This window comes from Dermochelys coriacea, chromosome 2 (genome assembly GCF_009764565.3).
Source record: "Dermochelys coriacea isolate rDerCor1 chromosome 2, rDerCor1.pri.v4, whole genome shotgun sequence".
Taxonomy (NCBI): domain Eukaryota; kingdom Metazoa; phylum Chordata; order Testudines; family Dermochelyidae; genus Dermochelys; species Dermochelys coriacea.
Window position 1 is genome coordinate 204944229 of NC_050069.1, and position 17905 is coordinate 204962133.

General features: G+C 41.4%; 1 protein-coding gene across 4 annotated transcripts in view; it reads right to left on the bottom strand.

The window, feature by feature from the left end:
* Window positions 1-8870, bottom strand: part of PLCL2 (phospholipase C like 2) — a 175773-nt gene extending 166903 nt beyond the window's left edge. Inside the window, exons 1-2 of one of the 4 annotated variants that reach the window (XM_038392111.2) lie at window positions 8632-8844; window positions 7328-7865 (exon numbers count right to left, since the gene is read on the bottom strand). In XM_038392111.2, coding sequence (XP_038248039.1) covers window positions 7328-7627 — 300 coding nt within the window. In that variant the 5' untranslated portion in view covers window positions 7628-7865; window positions 8632-8844. Of the gene's footprint in view, window positions 1-7327; window positions 7866-8300; window positions 8443-8631 lie in introns of those variants that run through there. The other 3 variants (XM_038392112.2, XM_043509092.1, XM_038392115.2) reach the window with 3 other exon arrangements.
* Between the last annotated feature and the right edge of the window lie 9035 nt (window positions 8871-17905).

A 17905-nucleotide genomic window follows, 5' to 3' on the forward strand; every position in this document is an offset into this window, starting at 1 on the left:
AACAAATTTGTTAAGCTTCCATAATTTTGGAAACAATCTTATTTTTTTCTATTTACTGAGTGTCAGTTAACTCATGTAAACAAGTGCCTTTACTGAAAATACCAAAATCAACTAGTAAGCAGAGACGAGTCTAAACAAAGATTCTGGCAGTCAACTGAAAGAATTCCTGTCATTTGTTATAACAATATACTTTTATACAGACTAAACAATGAATGTTAAAACAATGTTTAATTTTAAAAAGCTCTCTTCCCATAATTTTGTTTAAGTATTGTTAAAACATTGCTACCTTGAAGACTGGAAAACAAAGCATGCTGGCTACACAGCGGGCCTGCACTTTCCTTATTATGATGCTGTCAAGTACGAGGTAAAGGAATTTTACAAAGTATCCAGAAACGTTCCACCACCTTTTGAAAAAGATGTCTCCTCTGCTTTTGAACCAGACAACTTCCTACTCCTTGCTGCCTGGGCACCAGCAGGAGGGTCATTGAGAGCACAGGAGAGACAAGCTCCTTGCTCTCAATTCCAGTTCCCAGTATAGGTAAAGTCCTGTAATTCTAGGTTGGCTGGAAGATGCTCAGTCTTTGTTCTGATGCTCTGCAGGGATGCCACATTCCAGTCATATGTAGAAGCTGGAGAAGCGGGGGCATGCTCAGTGAGGACAGAAGATTTTAGCTGCTAAAATTGAAAATGTTTCTACTGAGCATGTGTGAACTTCGAAAGACACATTCCTGACACAAAAGTCACCCCCCTTACCAAATGACAAGGTCCTTCTCCAAAGCATGGGGGTGTAAGAGCTGTTTAAAAAAAATGGTCACCTATTTTTTTTTTAAACTTGGGCAAAGTAACATATTTCCACCTAGCCTTTGTTCTCAGAAATGGCTGAACCAGTTTGGCTAAAATTTTCAAAAAATAATTCAGCCTGAGGCAGACACCTGGCATGGAAAATTTCAGCCCAAAGTGTTAAAACTTGGTAAATTACAAGCAACTGAAAACAGGGTCTTATGATAGGAAGTGTTGGGTAATCTTAAAAATAGGTGGCACTACCAGCCCTGCCTATAATTACATGCAATTTCACACCTATTGCTTGACTAAACTCCAATGCAATGCATTAATTTTCAAAAGTTTACAGATCAGCTCCTGAGACTAGCTTCCAAATTTCAGAAGTTAAACTTTTGGCATGAATAAGTCAAGTTGTGTCTGAAAATTCATTTGATGTCTTGTTTTGAAGTTTCAGTTGTCTGGGAAGAACAACAGGTCGAATTTTTTTTTCATTGTTTTAAGAACAGTATGCGTCAGACAACATAACAATCTATTGTCCTCTATTATAGAGAGGATAGTTTCTAAATGTCCCCTCCTGCTGGTCTCTTGTGTCACACTGATATACTGATTCTCTGCATCAAATGAAACTATTAGAGAGGAGGTCAGAGTACAGATGGCAGAAATCATATTCCAAACTAGATCGATCATAGCATAAATTTTAAAGTCCTATACTGAAGCTGTGATTGAAACAAAGAAGGTTCTCTTTTCCTCCACCATAGCATCTGCATCATCATAGTAAATGAAATTGCTCCAGGTAGCAGACATTTGGCTACTTAGTGAATTTGGCTGCTTCTGTTCAGATACTGTCCAGTGTCTATTGCTTGAGAAATTTTCAATTTACTTCACAGAAAAGAATGATTTAATCTGGACTGGAATGGCTGTGTCCATGGGCTAAATTCTATGTCAGGGAAGAGAAGGAGAAATAGTCCGTTTCTTTCCTTGAGTTTCAGCCAATTATGCTCATTGAGGTTCCAGAACTACTTGAAGAATTTTGGGCTATCATTAGTTGTAAAATCTAACAGAGAGACAGAGTCCATTATTGAGGGGGAGGGGGAGTCAACACCTATCACAGGCTACCAACAATATCTCATTATAAAGATGCTAGGTCAGGGGTGGGCAAACTTTTTGGCCTGCGGGCCAATCGGTGTTGCAAAACTGTATGGAGGGCCAGGTAGGGAAGGCTGTGCCTCCCCAAACAGCCTGGCCCCCTCCCACTTCCCGCTCCCTGACTGCCCCCGCCCCCTCTGAACCTCTGACCCATCCAGCCCGCTCTGCCCCTTGTCCCCTGACCACCCCCTCCCGGGACCCCACACCCCAAATCACCACACTCCCCATGACCCCACCGCCTATCCAAGCATCCTCTGCTCCCTGTCCCCGACTGTCCCTGGGACCCCCTGCCCCTTATCCAACCCCCTCCTCACGCCTCGTCCCCTTACCATGCCGCTCAGAGCAGCAGGAGCAGCAGCACCACCAGAGACAGCCCCACCACCCGCACTGCCCAACAGGAGTGGCAGGAGCGCTGCCCGCGTGGTGGCATGGCTGCAGGGGAGGAAGGACAGTAGGGGAGGAGCCAGGGGCTAGCCACACTGACTGGGAGCTCAGAGGCCAGGCAGGACCGTCCCGTGGGCTGGATGTGGCTCATGGGCCATAGTTTGCCCACCTCTGTGGTAGGCTCTTAGTCAGGAAATTACAATCTTGCCTTATCTCAAGCCTTCATTTCTGGAAAAGGTTATTGTGAACTATCAGGAGCTCATCCACTTGCACATCTACTAATGTGATATATGCCATCATGTACCAGCAATGCCCCTCTGCCATGTACATTGGCCAAACCAGACAGTCTCTACGTAAAAGAATAAATGGACACAAATCAGACATCAGGCACGGTAACATACAAAAGCCAGCAGAACACTTTCAATCTCCCTGGACATTCTATAACAGATTTAAAAAGTAGCCATACTTCAACAAAAACCCCTTCAAAAACAGACTTCAAAGAGAAACTGCAGAGCAACAATTTGTAAATTTAATATCATTAATTTGGGCTTAAATAGGGACTGGGAGTGGCTGGTTTACTACAAAAGCAAATTTTCCCTCTCTTGGTATTGACACCTCCTCCTCAAATATTGGGAGTGGACCACATCCACCCTGATTGAATTGGCCCTGTCAGCACTGGTTCTCCACTTGTAAGGCAACTCTTTTCTCTTCATGTGTCAGTATATTTATGCCTGCATCTGTAATTTTCACTCCACGCATCTGAAGAAGTGTTTTTTTTACCCACGAAAGTTTCTGCCCAATAAATCTGTTAGTTTTTCAGGTGCCACCGGACTCCTCATTGTTGTTATGAATTTATACAATACATTCAGTCCTCAAATTTCCTGGGGGGAATTCTAGTCTCATTTTAGACCTAGCTATGGTACAGAAATAACTGTGTACTTGTTGGACCTTCTCCTCATCCTGGCAGTTGACAAGAAAGTATCCATGCTGATTCTTTTAAATCCATAACAGACTGATGCCACTCAGCACAATATTTTGTTAATATGTTTATAGACTCTGGCAGAGATACACAGAACTTCTCTTTAACTGCTGTCTTGCTAGCATTGTGCCAATTAGTAAAGCTGTTTGTTTTTTAAAATATTGCACGTCTCAATAATGTTTTGATTAGTACTTCTTATAGATTGAAACAAGTTAAAAATAAATAAATGTTTAACAAATTACGAGAGGAAGTTGCATCATTTGTAGCATGTATCTCAGGGAAGAAGCAAGACATGTCTTGTCAGCTGAGAGGCACACCACAAATTAACAATGATGTTGAGGTGTCCTGGTCACTTTGTTGCTAGCAAGTAGTGACATGCCTTTCACATCACTGACATATGCCACATGTTGAAACCCCTGAGGGCTATAAATATAACCTCATAGAGAGTCTAACAAAAAAGTTATATGCTCATTGCCACTTTTATAATTTAGTGATAGGAATTATGCCCTATCATTGAACTGAGGGGAAGAGAAGACACATGAACAGAAATAATACTGCTGCTATTCATCCTTTCCCATAGCTTACTGGGTTTACTGGAAATAAGAGTACAGACAGACAGACCTATATAGGTAACCTCAGAAAGTTATGAAGCAGCTTCTGGGTCTTCAGGCAAGAGATTTACTTGTATTATCTGACAATCCTGATCAATGAGACACCATATACTAGCTAGGAGAAAGGCAGAAACCTGAAAAAGTCTGGCCCAGGAGCATCTTGATTGAGGGAGCTACATTCTGACTGCCTAGTTTCAAACCTATTGAGCTATAAAAATCAGTCAGCTGTAGATTAAAGTAATGAAAGGGAAAAGATCATAGAGCGAGGGCAACTTCACCTGCGATAGGAATAGGGATTTTATACTGTACAAAGGAATTCTTACATTAAAGGCAATTATATAGGAAACCTTAGCTAGTAGTAATACCAAGCTGAGCATTCTGGAATATTGCTAACATCTTTCATTCTCCCATCATGCACTAGTAAACCACTGAAGTTCATGAGTTGGATATCCCTGCAAGACATGCAAACAAGGTACAGTGATATTTCCTGGAATAATCCCTAGTATAACATTTCCCACTGTGGGAGGATGACACGGTACAGAGGAAAGGAACAGTAGAAGAGAGAATAGCTTCATGAACACCGATCCACCCAAGGCCCATATCTGTTCCAATATATGCAAGTAAAGCAGCACGCTTCACTGAACACAATCTATCTTTACTTGTTCCCGCACCATCCTTTAATACACTTGGCCATGGATACCGCTCCCATGCTCAGGGCTAGAAGCTCAAGCAGCAGCCCTCATCTTAAGGTCATCTTCTGTTTTTCTTAAACCTTAGCTCAGCCACTTGAGCACATCAAGCTTTATGAATACTTCACACCCAAGAAGCAAACAGCCATCCCATGAGGGAGAAAGAAGAGCCATCAGTGAAGTGGGTACAAAAAGGAAAACCAAGAGCAAAAAATTATTAAATACAGAAAGGTGGAAAAACACAGAACAAACAAAGAGGAAAGAACAGAGGGGAAAGATGGAGGATAAGAAAAAAACGCAGCAACGGTCCAGAGATATGGGATTATGAGATACGGAGATATGGAAGTGGGGTGTACTTCTGTGCCTACCTATTACCAATGAAGGTTCAAAGAAAGGATTGGAAATCACTACCATGCAGTCTTTTGGAGTAAAATATTTTTTTGGATCCTGATTTTCCTATACACGTGCACTTCCAAAGAATATAATATTAACTGAGACTACTGTTTTAATATAAATTTGCTGTTGTCTCTCTCATATTCTGGGACCAACACAGCTACAACAACACTGCAAACAATTTGTTGTTTATAACTCAGGAGCCCAGGCAATATTTAGCATGCAAAACAAGGTGTCTTGAAACACTGACCAGGTGTTACATCAGTTTACATCTAATTACTACCACCATTCTTAGGGTATGTCTTCACTACCCGCCGGATCCACTAACATAGTTCCGTGATTCAAATAGATTGTAAAGGGTAAGAAAACTGCACTTCTTGTAGCAGACAGGAGTTTCGATGAGATTTCACATAAACACCCATTTTCATTGGAAAGGGTAGAGTTTAGCCCAGCATATAAAAATAAACCACTTAAATTCCCCAAAAAAGTTTTATAAACTGGACTATGACAGTGAAAAGACGTGCATCTTGATTTATGCTATGTAGTACTAGGTGCACAAGTGTCAGATATTGAATGTTAAGATAAAACTAAATATTGCCACTAAAATTGTCAGACTGGCTTCTAAAGGTAAGCATCTACAGGATTTTCAAAGCACCTGTGAATTCTATAGGAGTCAATGGGAGGAAGGGCACTCAGCAACTCTGGAAGTCAAGCCATTTTCAGTTAGGTACCTAATTTAAGGTACCCAAGACTAAAAGAAATATGGCCAAAATAATTTCAAAAATTATTGGCTTTCACTGAAATTTTTCATCTTACTTATCTAAACTACAAAGTAAAATATTAATCAGTACTAAGATAAAATACATCAGTGTTCAAATTTATGAAATTGAGATTAATTAGCAACTTTCAGACATCATTGCTTCAGAAATTTCTAGAGAAATAGAAGAACTTTAGAGTTAAAGATGATGTGTTTAAGAGACAATACTATACGTGAAAAGATCACTTTAATATTCCACATTTGTACTCTTTAGTTTTATTATATTGTACCTTGAAACTCTGTATACTTGTTTTGACCTTACAAACATATAAAGAGAGGATACACTGAAAATCAATATCACAACCACATGTTACATACAGCACACAACACTGGCTTTTTTTGGACTACCAGAGAAGATGACAAGCGTAGAAATTAACACTGATCTTGTATCAAAAGATTTTTGGCAGGTCCAATGAATATTAAATTATGCAAACACAATGTTTAACTGCCTCTTGTTTATTGTTCCACCACACCCAGCATCATCACTCTGACAGGAAGGGTGGGTACACAGCTGTCAACCGTGTTCCACCACTGTCTGTCCTTGTCCTCTCCTTGGCTCTCAAACCAAGGTCCTGCAGTCTAATACAGCACAACTTGAAAGACACCACTGGGCTAACTTTTCCTGATATACTTCACTATTGTTCCTCTAGCAAAAATACATATTCTTATTTCAGCATACATTATTACATGTGTCCAAAAATGTGTAACAGGAAGACAAAAAACAGTTAATTTATATCAGTCAGTGAAACTCACCTCTAATGTACTTTTAAATTTAAAAAACTTGCTTTCTTTTTGTAAGATTTTTTTAAAGCTCTTTAGGCCTATCTGCTGGAGCTATGAAAGATAATTAACCCAAGACAAACTGTCACCTCTTAAGGGCCTGGGGTTTAAGGAAAGGGAATACCTGTACTTACATAAATGGTTATTGTCAGAAATCTTGCATCCCTTCCTCCAATGATTTACATAATGTAAAACCTGCCCTTGTCTGTTCATGTTAAACATTAGCAGCTGAAATCTACATACAGGTAACAGTAGCCAAAGGTTGCTGCTAAGTAAAGTACAACATAATCTATTACTAGATGCACTGACCCCTTTAAGGAGGAAGCCTTCATATTTTGCCTTCTCTGACCCGCAGTCCAATGAACGCCTGGTTTTCCATCACCTGTGTGTGTGTCTCCCTCTAACCTCCCCAATGGAGCCACAAAATTGCTCTGCACCGGTGCACCCATCATCACAGATAATAAGCAGGGATCCTGTCATCCACGGCTTGCTAGTAGCCAACCAGGCTCTGCCTTCCCTTCCACCAGCTCTGGGCTAGGAGCCCTCCAAGATCAATAACACCCTGTGCATAAGGTTCCCCCGCCCCAGTTGTCCACTATGTACCATGGCAGATCAAGTCACCCACGCCAAATCCAACACATCCTTTCAGCGGAGACTGGACTACGTGAGCCAGACAACCTCCCCCCCCCATCTCTTCCCGCCCAGGCAAGAAGAAATCCCCGCGGTGGGGCGGGGCAAGCCCTCATACCTTGATAATACTGCTCCTCCGGGGGATGCCGGATTTGCTTTCCCTCTGTTGCACGGTAGAACATCCTCTCTTGCTGCCGGGCTGGGCTGATCCCGTCTCCTCTCCGACCAGAGCGCAGTCCCCATTGGAGACCCCGTCGCCTGCACTGTCAACATAGGATTTGCCGCTGCCGCCGCCTCCTCCTCCTTCCCCATCTCCTGCCTTGAAAGCCACCTGCTCCTGGACAGGACCCGGGGACGAGGGAAGCCCCCCGCCCCTGCTGCTACCAGTAGCAGCACCCCTGCTGCCAAACTCCGCCATCAGCCTCGGCCACTATAGCTGCAACAATATTGCCGTTCCCCTCCACCCCCTTCCCCTGCTGCTGGCTCCTCTTCCGCTTTTTGTATATTTAAGATTGGGGGGGGGGGGCGTAGTGCGAAAGTCTCTCTCCTCCACTGATTTGGCAGCTGAAATTGTAACGCTCCTGTAGGGGTGAGGGGGAAATTCCCTCGCGCCTGCTTCTGGGAGCTGCTGCAGCCCTCCTTTTCCTTTTCAGCACCTGGGAAAGGAAAAAAATAAAATAAAATGAAACGTGAGTGTCTCTCGCTTCACATGAAACTAAAGGGGGGGGGGAAGAGAGATACAACACACCACACGCACTACAGGGAGAGGAAGGCTGCATGAGATCTGCCTGAAAGACAACACAACACAACACAGCACACCCCACACAGCAATGGAGGGTGGAAAGGTGCCACACACCACAGGAGGTGCATGTGAACAAAAATCGATGCGAAGTACGGCGGGGGCGGGGGCGGGGGGGGAGAGAAGAGAATAAACCCTGCCTCTGCTATTACTCACTACTTAATATGTTTGGAGGAACTACACCAGTCAGGCTGCTACATGATGAGGGGGGACAAATCGGTTGCTGGTGGTGCGTCCACAAGGGGGCTACACAAACTTGCAGGGGGAAACTAAAAGCCAAAACAATACAGACCTGGCCGAGGGGCGGGCTTAGCAGCAACGAGCGTCCCTCACACGGCCGAACAAAACCCGACACAAAGAGCGAGTCCAGATGAAACCGGGAGCCCGAGGAACCGCGCACACTATTCAATAAGGCACCCACCCGCCTCCCGCCGGGCCCTGGACGGTGAACGCGTTAGCTCGTGGCGCTCCAGCGCAGCCAGCCTGGAACCGTTACCCTGCCCACCTCCCCGGGGGGAGGGCACCAGAGGCCGGGCCGCCAACCGTCCCCCCTCTTGGCCCCCCGCCGATCCCAGCCACGCACCCCGCTCCCGCCGGCCGGCCCCCAGCAGACACACACACACCTCCGCGGCGCGGGCGGGCGGCACCTCCCGCCGCGTCCCCTCCCTCCGCGCTATGGTCCCCGCCTCTGCCCGAAGCCGGATACAGAGAGATTCGCGTGGCTGCTTCCCTCGCTCGCCGCCGCCGCCCCAGCTCAGCCGGCCGCGGGAGCCGGTGACGAGCCGGCAACCCCGAGCGCCCTCACCCGGGGAAAGTCTCCGGCAGGCGGGGGAGAGCGGGCGGGCGGCCGCTCGGCTCGGGAACCCCGCCGCCAGCGCCCCCATCCGGCGGATCAAAAGCTCTCCGCTGCGGGGGAGGATTACGTCCGTCAGTCAAATGTTACCCTCCCTGCCTGGGACTTGGCGCCCTCGCTCTGCTGCTTCGCGGGACCCTCCCGAGCTGTAGCAACGTGATGGGGGGGGGGGGAGAGGGAGGAGGAAGATGTTTGAGATCCAGAAATACCCCCACCTCTCCTCCCCCCCCCGCACACCCTCCCGCCACCCACACTCTCCAAATTCAAACTGTTCAGTCTCCCAGCTCCACCGATTCCCCAGGCCCCAGGCATATGTCTGTCCCCATCTGCTCTCTTATTTTTTCCTGTGGTTTCCATTATCACTTGCTAAGTACATTACAGTGCAGCGCTGTTCACCTTGAACCGCAGTTTTGACACTATATATGTCCCTTCCCACCCTAGTCCCTCAGGACTCTCCCCAATTAATCTATAAGGATGTCTATATTAGATTAGAGCCAGGAAACCAGTTCATTCATGGACAATCAATCCTGTCCATTAACTGCATCCAAAGTGTAAATCAAAGTGGATAATACTGGTACATGCTGTACACGTATGATTAAGGGCTATTTCCAAAAAGAAATGGTGGCAAGAGAAAAGAATGGCACATTATGGCACAGGTAGTGATTTGACCCTGTCTGATGCAGTGATTCACCTAGAAACCTCCCCTTCTCCAGTATTTCCATTGTCCCACAAAGAAAGCAGGCCATTAAACACACACTGTGATCATCACTAACCCAGGAGTCTGATTTCAGAGTAGCAGCCATGTTAGTCTGTATTCGCCAAAAAGAAAAGGAGTACTTGTGGCACCCTAGAGATTAACAAATTTATTTGAGCATAAGTTTTCGTGAGCTACAGCTTATGCTCACAGGAGTCTGAATAGACCTTACATCACATGTTGCCGTTTGTTTCTTTTGGGCTACTTGCAGAGCAAGGTCTTACTCAACATGAATGAGTGTTTCAGAATCTGGCCAGTACAGTTAGAAAGGTGTACTAATAAACAAAAAGTAGATAGAGTGATCAAGCAGTGGGTTAATCATAGCTTAATGAACAACATAATTTGCCAGTCACCCTGAGAAATATTGTCAACACAAAATTATACTATGTTCTACACCATGACAAATGTGGCACATATTTGTCTATATCCAAAATGTGTATACAACACAAAAGCAAGTTAGTTAATGCACAGAGGCAATTATTGTAATACATTATTAATTTCTCCCATCTTCTGATCACAATGTATTTTTGCAACAGGTTATTTAGTCTTTTAGGCCCTGATCCTGCAAACACTCAAAGTTAGGAAGCAAAGTTAGTTGCTTCCTAACTTTGAACAAGTGAGTAGTCCAGGCTAGAGTCAGAGAGATTACTTGCTTGCTTAAAGTTAAACAAAAGCATAAGTGTTTTCAGGACTCAGACCTTACATTCTGAGGGCAAATACTATTAAACCTAAATTCTGGACTTGAAACAAATTGACAAATTGAGTCTTGATGATCTAGGCATGCGGTCATCTTTAATATTCTTCCTCAGCTTGGTATTTGGCACTGCCTGACCAATTACGTAAAAAAACCCACAATCATTAAAAATTCAAAATTAACTTTGAGTAATGTATCTTCAGGTATGCAAACTACTCCTACCTGAGTTTCCTATCCCAGATTAGCATCGTAACCATTTCTTCCAGAGGATAGGAGTTACAAGCCACAGGTACAAAATGTTATTAGAATCATTTGTTACACAGCCTTGCCAGTAAGCCAGTGAAAAGGAAGATTAATGTTTTCAGCCATTTTGCTACTTAGGCTGCACATTAGAGAATCAGTCATCCAACCACTGATTTTCAGGCTTGTAACAAGATTTGAATGGTCCATCCACAGAAAAAAATAAAGCCTCCCCTTCCCACCTCACCCTATTTGTCCACTCTATATGGAGAGAGGATAACTCTATTGAAAAAGATTTGGCCTTTAAGTAAAACCTTGGCAGACCTGTAACTAATGCTGCCAGGAGCAGCAAGCAGCCCCTGCCAGAATTTTTCATGTGAGCACTACAGATACATATCTCCAACAGATTAATGTAGTAAAGAAAAACAAATTGTTCTGTTTTTGAGATTTCTTCTGTGACTCCTTATTCCCTGGTGTTCATTATTTCCTTGTTCTGGCTATTTTAGTAAAGGAACAATTACATTTTTGTTACAAACCTAATTTTTTAGAGAATTATACCTCAACCATTTTATTCAGATATATAGTTAGTACATTAACCTTAAACTCTACTTCCCTATACAAAATGAAAAATTGCTGATACTTACAAGCCAAATGTTCAAAAGTACCCAATAAAACTGGACCAAGTGAGGAGTCCTTACTCACCCTAGTGAGCACTTATTTACTCGTCCTATTGAAGTCAATGAGACTAGTGGTTTAAGTGCACAGAAGCATGTAATGGCTCCATAACTGGAGACATCTTAGCCTTGATTTACAGACCTGAGTTCCTGCACTTCCAAAAATTTCAGTACTCCTGAAAATCAAGTCCAATGTGTCCAAAGCACAACACTCAAAGTCAGCAGTCACTTTTGGAAATGGTGACCTTGGGGTTCAATCTTGTGAAATACCAAGTGCCATAGAAGTCAACAGAGCTTGAGGGTACTCAGCACATTGTACATACAGAACCTCAGAGCCTCATTTGCTCCTACTGAAGTCAATGACAGTTTTGCCTTTGACTTCAGTGAGACTAGGATGAGAGCCTTAGGACCAGGTTTTCAAAGGTATTTAGTGCTTGAAAAAGTGCTAAAAGCACCTACGTGCCAAACTGTGGGAGTTAGGCACATAGGCATTTTTAAAACTCCTATTAGGTGACTAAATGCATCTTCAGGCATCCAAGTACCTTTGAAAAGGTCTGGCCTTAGTCCATAGTGCAGGTAGATAACTGACACTGCATGAAAAACAGCTAAATTACACTGATTTCTTTCTATTTTCTGAGAAAGTGTGGTCCAGTGGATAAGGCACTGCCCTGTGACTCAGGAGACCTGAGTACTGTTCCCAGCTCTGTCACCAGCCTGTCATTTTACTTCTCTGTTCCTCAGTTTTCTGACTGGTAAAATGAGGATCATATTTATGTTCTTTGTAAAGTGCTTTGACATCTATGGCTGAAAAGACTTTTGCATTATTATTTTTATAAGCTATTCTTAGCAGCCAACTGTTTTAATTGTTATAATGAAATGAGGATTATTATAACGGGAGCAGAGAAACTTCTATGAGGATATTTAACTGAAGAACAGCTGTTATGCATGCACAGCAATTTTCATAAAATCCTACTAAATATCAAAGTTCCATAGCTAAGCAAAAAGCACCTGTTGGACTATTCGAAGGCAAGTATTAACTTGCAAGCATTAAAGGCCTACAAAAAATGGGGCAATTAACCCCCGACCCATAATTAAATGACCTGTGAAATGAAAGGCCAGATCATTAATATCCTAACCACCTTTATTCATTAACATTTAAAAAAATGTTATTAGCTATTATTTTGTGCAGATGAGGCTTTTCTGTAATCTCTGCTTAGAATTTGTTTTTTCTCCATTATAAGATTCTTTACAACTCCAGTAATTATCTTGTATCCGATTCAATTCAATAACTAAGGTCCTGATCTTATAAATGTTTATGCACGTGAATAAAGCTACACATATGAGCAGTCAGTAATTGATCTAAAGGAGAGTTTAGTTGTCCATAATGTATAATTACACATTTGTAGATTGCGAGTGTCTATGTATGTGCGAGAGAGAGCATATGTTTGTGAGTGTGAGAATGTGACTGTGTCTGAGAGAGAGAGAGAGTGTTGGTGGGTGAACACAGCCAAATTAACAGATTTGTTTCTTGGAAAATATTTGTTATTTTTTTGCACTTGCAATTCATTATGTTTATATTTTTGGAAAGTTCATTGGACCAGCCGTTGCAAGATAATTGCTTCTTTTCTATATTCATTCATCCAGACCAAACATTCTTAGCCCACTGAGGGCAGGATGAAGGACTCTTTAGCATCTCTCCCACCCATTATGCCAAACAGTTTGGCTAGAAATCCACTGAGCTTTGCAAATGAAGATTAACAACAGCTTAACCCTCAGTCTCACTCTTGGTCTGTCTCCCACCAACCTCAGTATTTGAATCTGCAAGGGATTATTGTCCAATCCAGCATCACTCAGAGGTTCTTCATTGGACTGGCTGTTACTCAACTACCAGAGTTTTTTGTCAGTTGGTTGCAACTGATGCAGCATCTTCATATTCTAGGTCACATTATTTCTCAGCATTTCTGAAAAACAGACGATTCCTTTAGGTTTCTAACAAAAGATCTAGGGACAAGATTTTCAAAAGTGACTAGTGATTTTGGATGCTTCACTTTTTGGGTGCCCAACTTGACATATCATAAAGGGATTTTCAGAGGGTGTATGTACATCACTTTCTGATAATCAGGCCCCCCTTAAAATCTCAAATTGGGCATGTAAAAATGGCACCCAAATTGCTAGTCACTTTTGAACATCTTGGCCTTGGCACCAGTTTTAGGCAGCCATGTTCTGAAATCTTGGGTTATCTGAAATAGAAATAGGATTATATAATATCGTAGCCAGTTATTTATTTGCATTCCTAAAAATGCTTAAGATCTGAACTTTTCTTGATTTACTTTAATGTCATTAATTTCAGAAAAACTTTAAAATCTCAGGCTACTAGTATTTGAGATTATTTTGGGTAAAAATTCCAGAAATCTTAAAAAGAAAAGGAGTACTTGTGACACCTTAGAGACTAACTAATTTATTTGAGCATAAGCTTCTTAAATAAGAAATCTTAAATGCTCTCACATATCTCAATCATTTATAGGGCAAAATGTCTATTTTCATCCCACATGAAAGGCAGATACAGTTGATAAGATTTGAGTCATGAGCATTTAAATTGTAGCACATATGTTTTACCAGAGCGACTGGAATAACAAATCTGTTCTTGAAGTATTTCTGATACATCTTTAAAGGAGCACACAAATACTGTTTGCAGCCTCCTTGTTAACATACTGAACTCTGACCTCTAAGGAAAGCAGGGAAATGGCAGAGTTATATAAAAGGGCTGAGAGCCAGAATTCTGCAGAAGAATGGATTTCATTTTGTTCTTGTTATATTTATTAGTAACTATTGGAGATGTTTAGTAGTATTTAACTCATTGAACGTGAATGCATCTCAAGGGTCATGTACTCTGTAAGTACAGGAATCCGACTTTTCTACTACAAGAGCCTGCAAATCAAATAACTAAGTACCTGCAATAATATTTTATGACTTCATACAACCTAGATTTTATTCCTGCAAACTAAGTGAAATGTTTCCTTATCTACATCCTTCATTAGATTCTTATGTTGAAATGAAAATGTGTAGGCATTAGTTGGCAACTTTGAGCTGATATTACCTTGCCAATTCTCTTAATAGTATTATACATTTCACTAGTTCAAGAAAGGGCCCCAGTCTCTCACATTATGGGAGATTAGACTAAATTAAAGTGTCTCATTTCTGTCATCTGAATCTCATTTAATATGTTTTTCATTTTGTCGTCTCTGTGGTGGCAACCAATGGGTTTGTAGATGCTTAACAAGCATAACGGTGGTTTTGTGCCTGTTTTTTGGAAGTTACAATACATAACTTTCTGCAGGTCAAAAGCTAGGTTTGTATTTCTTCCAATTTACTCTGCTAGCCAGAAAGCTGATGATACTACAAAAGAAGTTAGTGATATGAATAAAAGGGGAATTAGACTCCCAAAGTGAATGGCAGACAAAATTCAACATTTTCTACTTTGGCCTAATAACCTCTCAGTAATGCTGTGAGTGTCTCAGGACTCTAGTAAAAGTCTGCAGCCAAAGGTGGAAGCCAAACAAGAATTGATTAAGCCATGACTAACAAAGAGTTTGGAAAAGAGTCCATGAAAGCACAATCTCATCTTTACCCAGTCATTACAAACCATAACAAATATGATCTGTTGTAATAAGAGCTACTGCAATGAAGTGCGGCTGTTGCAGCATGATCAATGTTCTGTTACAAATTAAGGTGAAGTACAGTCTCTTTCTATGGACCAAGCTAACATCTCAGGGAAAAATGACTGAGTGCTTCCCCTATCAGAATGTATTTTAAAAGCACTCCATTTTATACTAATGTAACTAACTACTTTCTTTGATGTTCCAAAAACAAGATGAGTAAACAGCTATCTGCTTACTACTTGGATGAGGTAAAAGTGATTTTATTTTACAAACAGCCAATGCAACTCCTCACTGAGTAAACAGATGGAAGGAGTCTGAACGCCACCATATTCCTTGCAAAGGAAAGTTGTAACTTGTGTTGCTAAAATCTGGTACAGATATGTATTTTCAAGGTAAAATATTTGGTGGACTTATGCACTGACTTAAAATGCCCCATTCTCCTCTAAGCTATGTCCCTTTGAGGCAATCACACAGTACAAATGATTTGAAAAGGAAAACAGCACTGAAACATGGTAGAATACAGCGCACTTGGGCTATTTGGCCTGGAGACTGATGTCAGCTCAGCAAGCAGTGGATATTGTGCCTTTTACTGAAATATACACTGCTGTTCTTCAAGCATGTGAGTAGTCTCACTAATTTCAGTGGGATGGCTCACAAGTTTAAAGTGAGCATTATCTCTTCCTTATGAGGGCAGGCAAGATTGAGCATGTTACGATGTTCTGTAGTCTCAAGTGAAGTCAACCTTACTTTTTAGTCTATTAGTAATTTGTCTTTTGCCTCTTTGAAAACAAATTGATAGTTTAAATGATTGTTTCTTTTAAATAAGGGGCTTTTTGGAAATAAAATGTGATAAAATGTTACAGTATTTATAGCTTAGGATAGATATTCAAAAATTCTTGACTACAACACACATGTAAGCTTTATGGTTGAAACATCAAGAAAGAAGAATAGGGTTAGTTTGAACACTTATGTTGCTGTTACAACAAACTAATAACACAGCACCAGAAAAATCTCTTTTAACTTTCACGGCAAACATTTGTATTGCAGATGAACAATGTTAGAGTAAGAGTCCTGACTGTGCTTAGGTAGTATATCTTTTTATTGTATTTGTCTCTCTTTTTCTATCATATAGACATTCATTACAAAATCTTAGTGCATCAGAGAGGTGCCAATACTAAAAGGAATACTATTTTACAACAAAATAGACTTAAGTCAATATACTGTGACCTTGTTTTCTATCTGAAAAAACAGGAGATAAAGTAGGGGGAGCTCAGCAGATAGAGAGTTCTCTAGCTCCATCTTTCTAGCATGAGGGAGTTTGCTCCTCCAGATCACCCCCTCTGCTCTGGCTGCAGTGGGGAAGATTCACCAGGAAGGGGAATCTGAAGTAGGAGCAGCCACAGAAGCTGGTGACTGCCTGAGGAGCTTCTGGGACTCCTAGCCTTTATGTCAGTAGGTAGACCAAGTCTTCATTTTGGAGAAGTCTAAACGATGGCTTTTATAGGAAAACGGCAGGGGCACTACAGATGTCCCCTTGTACAGTTTCATACACTGCACATATACACACTATTTTGCTTTGCTGATCACTGGCCTGGATTCCTTTCAGATATATTTCTTTTCTGGTCCCCATTCTCTTCCTCTTTCTGTGTCTCATCTTCACAAGGTGATACAACACCATATCTCCAATTAACATCAAGACCTGTGAGAACACTCACTAAACTTGGCAAGGTCCCTCTTCAATTTTCATCTACTTTAACCACTGTAAATCAGGTGAACTAATATACTCTGAGCTGATTCAAAGCTTCTGCATGTAGCAGGAGCAGCAAAAGCACCAATAATTGTACAGAAGTGATCCTGCATATGTGCAATAGGTTGTAATGTGTATGAAAATGGAATTAATTTGATTTTAACTTTACTAGGTACCACTGTTTAATGTGATGCAGTGTAGACAATGAAGGACAGGGACTAATCTATGCAGGCTTTAACCTTCAAAGTCTCAAGGAGGCTCACTAAAGACCTGGAAATATTGGTGTGTTTATGCCTGTCTGTTTGGAAAACTTGTGCTCCTTTTTGCACAGACTATCTCAAAGTTTTAAGCACTGGTAACATTTTTTGCCAGTTCTGACTTGGGTACCAAAAAAAAAAAAAAATTTGCTTCAACTGAGAAAACAGCTTTCCTTGGCTGGTTCCTTTAGTGTCTTGTTTGCTGAGTTATGAATAATACTTTGTTTCACATGTTAGACCTCTTAAGTGTCTGGATGGTGATTATGCATACACACACATACACACACACTTGTGACAGCACTACCCTGATTGCTTCCTTTGTTTACAAACTCCTTGTTGAGTTTCATACTATATTTTAAAAATTTTCAATAAAATACACATCACTTCTCTCAAGAAAATAAATAAAGCTACAGAAAGTAGATGTAAAAGATGGTTCTAGCTAAGATATAGAAATGAGAGAAGTATAAGAACTCCACATAGAGTAGTGTCCTGGTAGTAATTATGGGGAATGCCTTGCGCAATATATATTACACTATTTGCAAATGGAAACAAGAATCCCCTCACCTCAAAAAGAGAGATTTTATTGCCCAGGAGCCTGAAAAGCAGTAAGTTGCAGAGTTATCTACTTTAGTTCCTTTTATGGTTTGGAATATATTTAAGAATTTGAAAAATAAAAGCTTTGTTAATCCACTGGCAGCTCAAAATGAATTGCTAATGAAAGCATAGATTCCTTAAGCAGTTCTAAGGAATTGGGGTTGTTTTGTCTCACAGCTCTCTTTCTGAAATATGTCTTCAATTTCCTAGTATGTTTTCCAACTCTAATAGGATCAACATATGACACACATACAATGCGCAGTAGTTCTCTCTTCTTGTTGTATGTGAAGGGTTGACCTTCTAGCTCACTGACAATAGAATCTCTTAAATATAGCATCTGTCGGGGAAGCAAGGCTTCCTGCTTGGATTTACCTTTTAATCTAATGCTTTGAATATTTTTAGAACATATTAAAAATACCATTCTG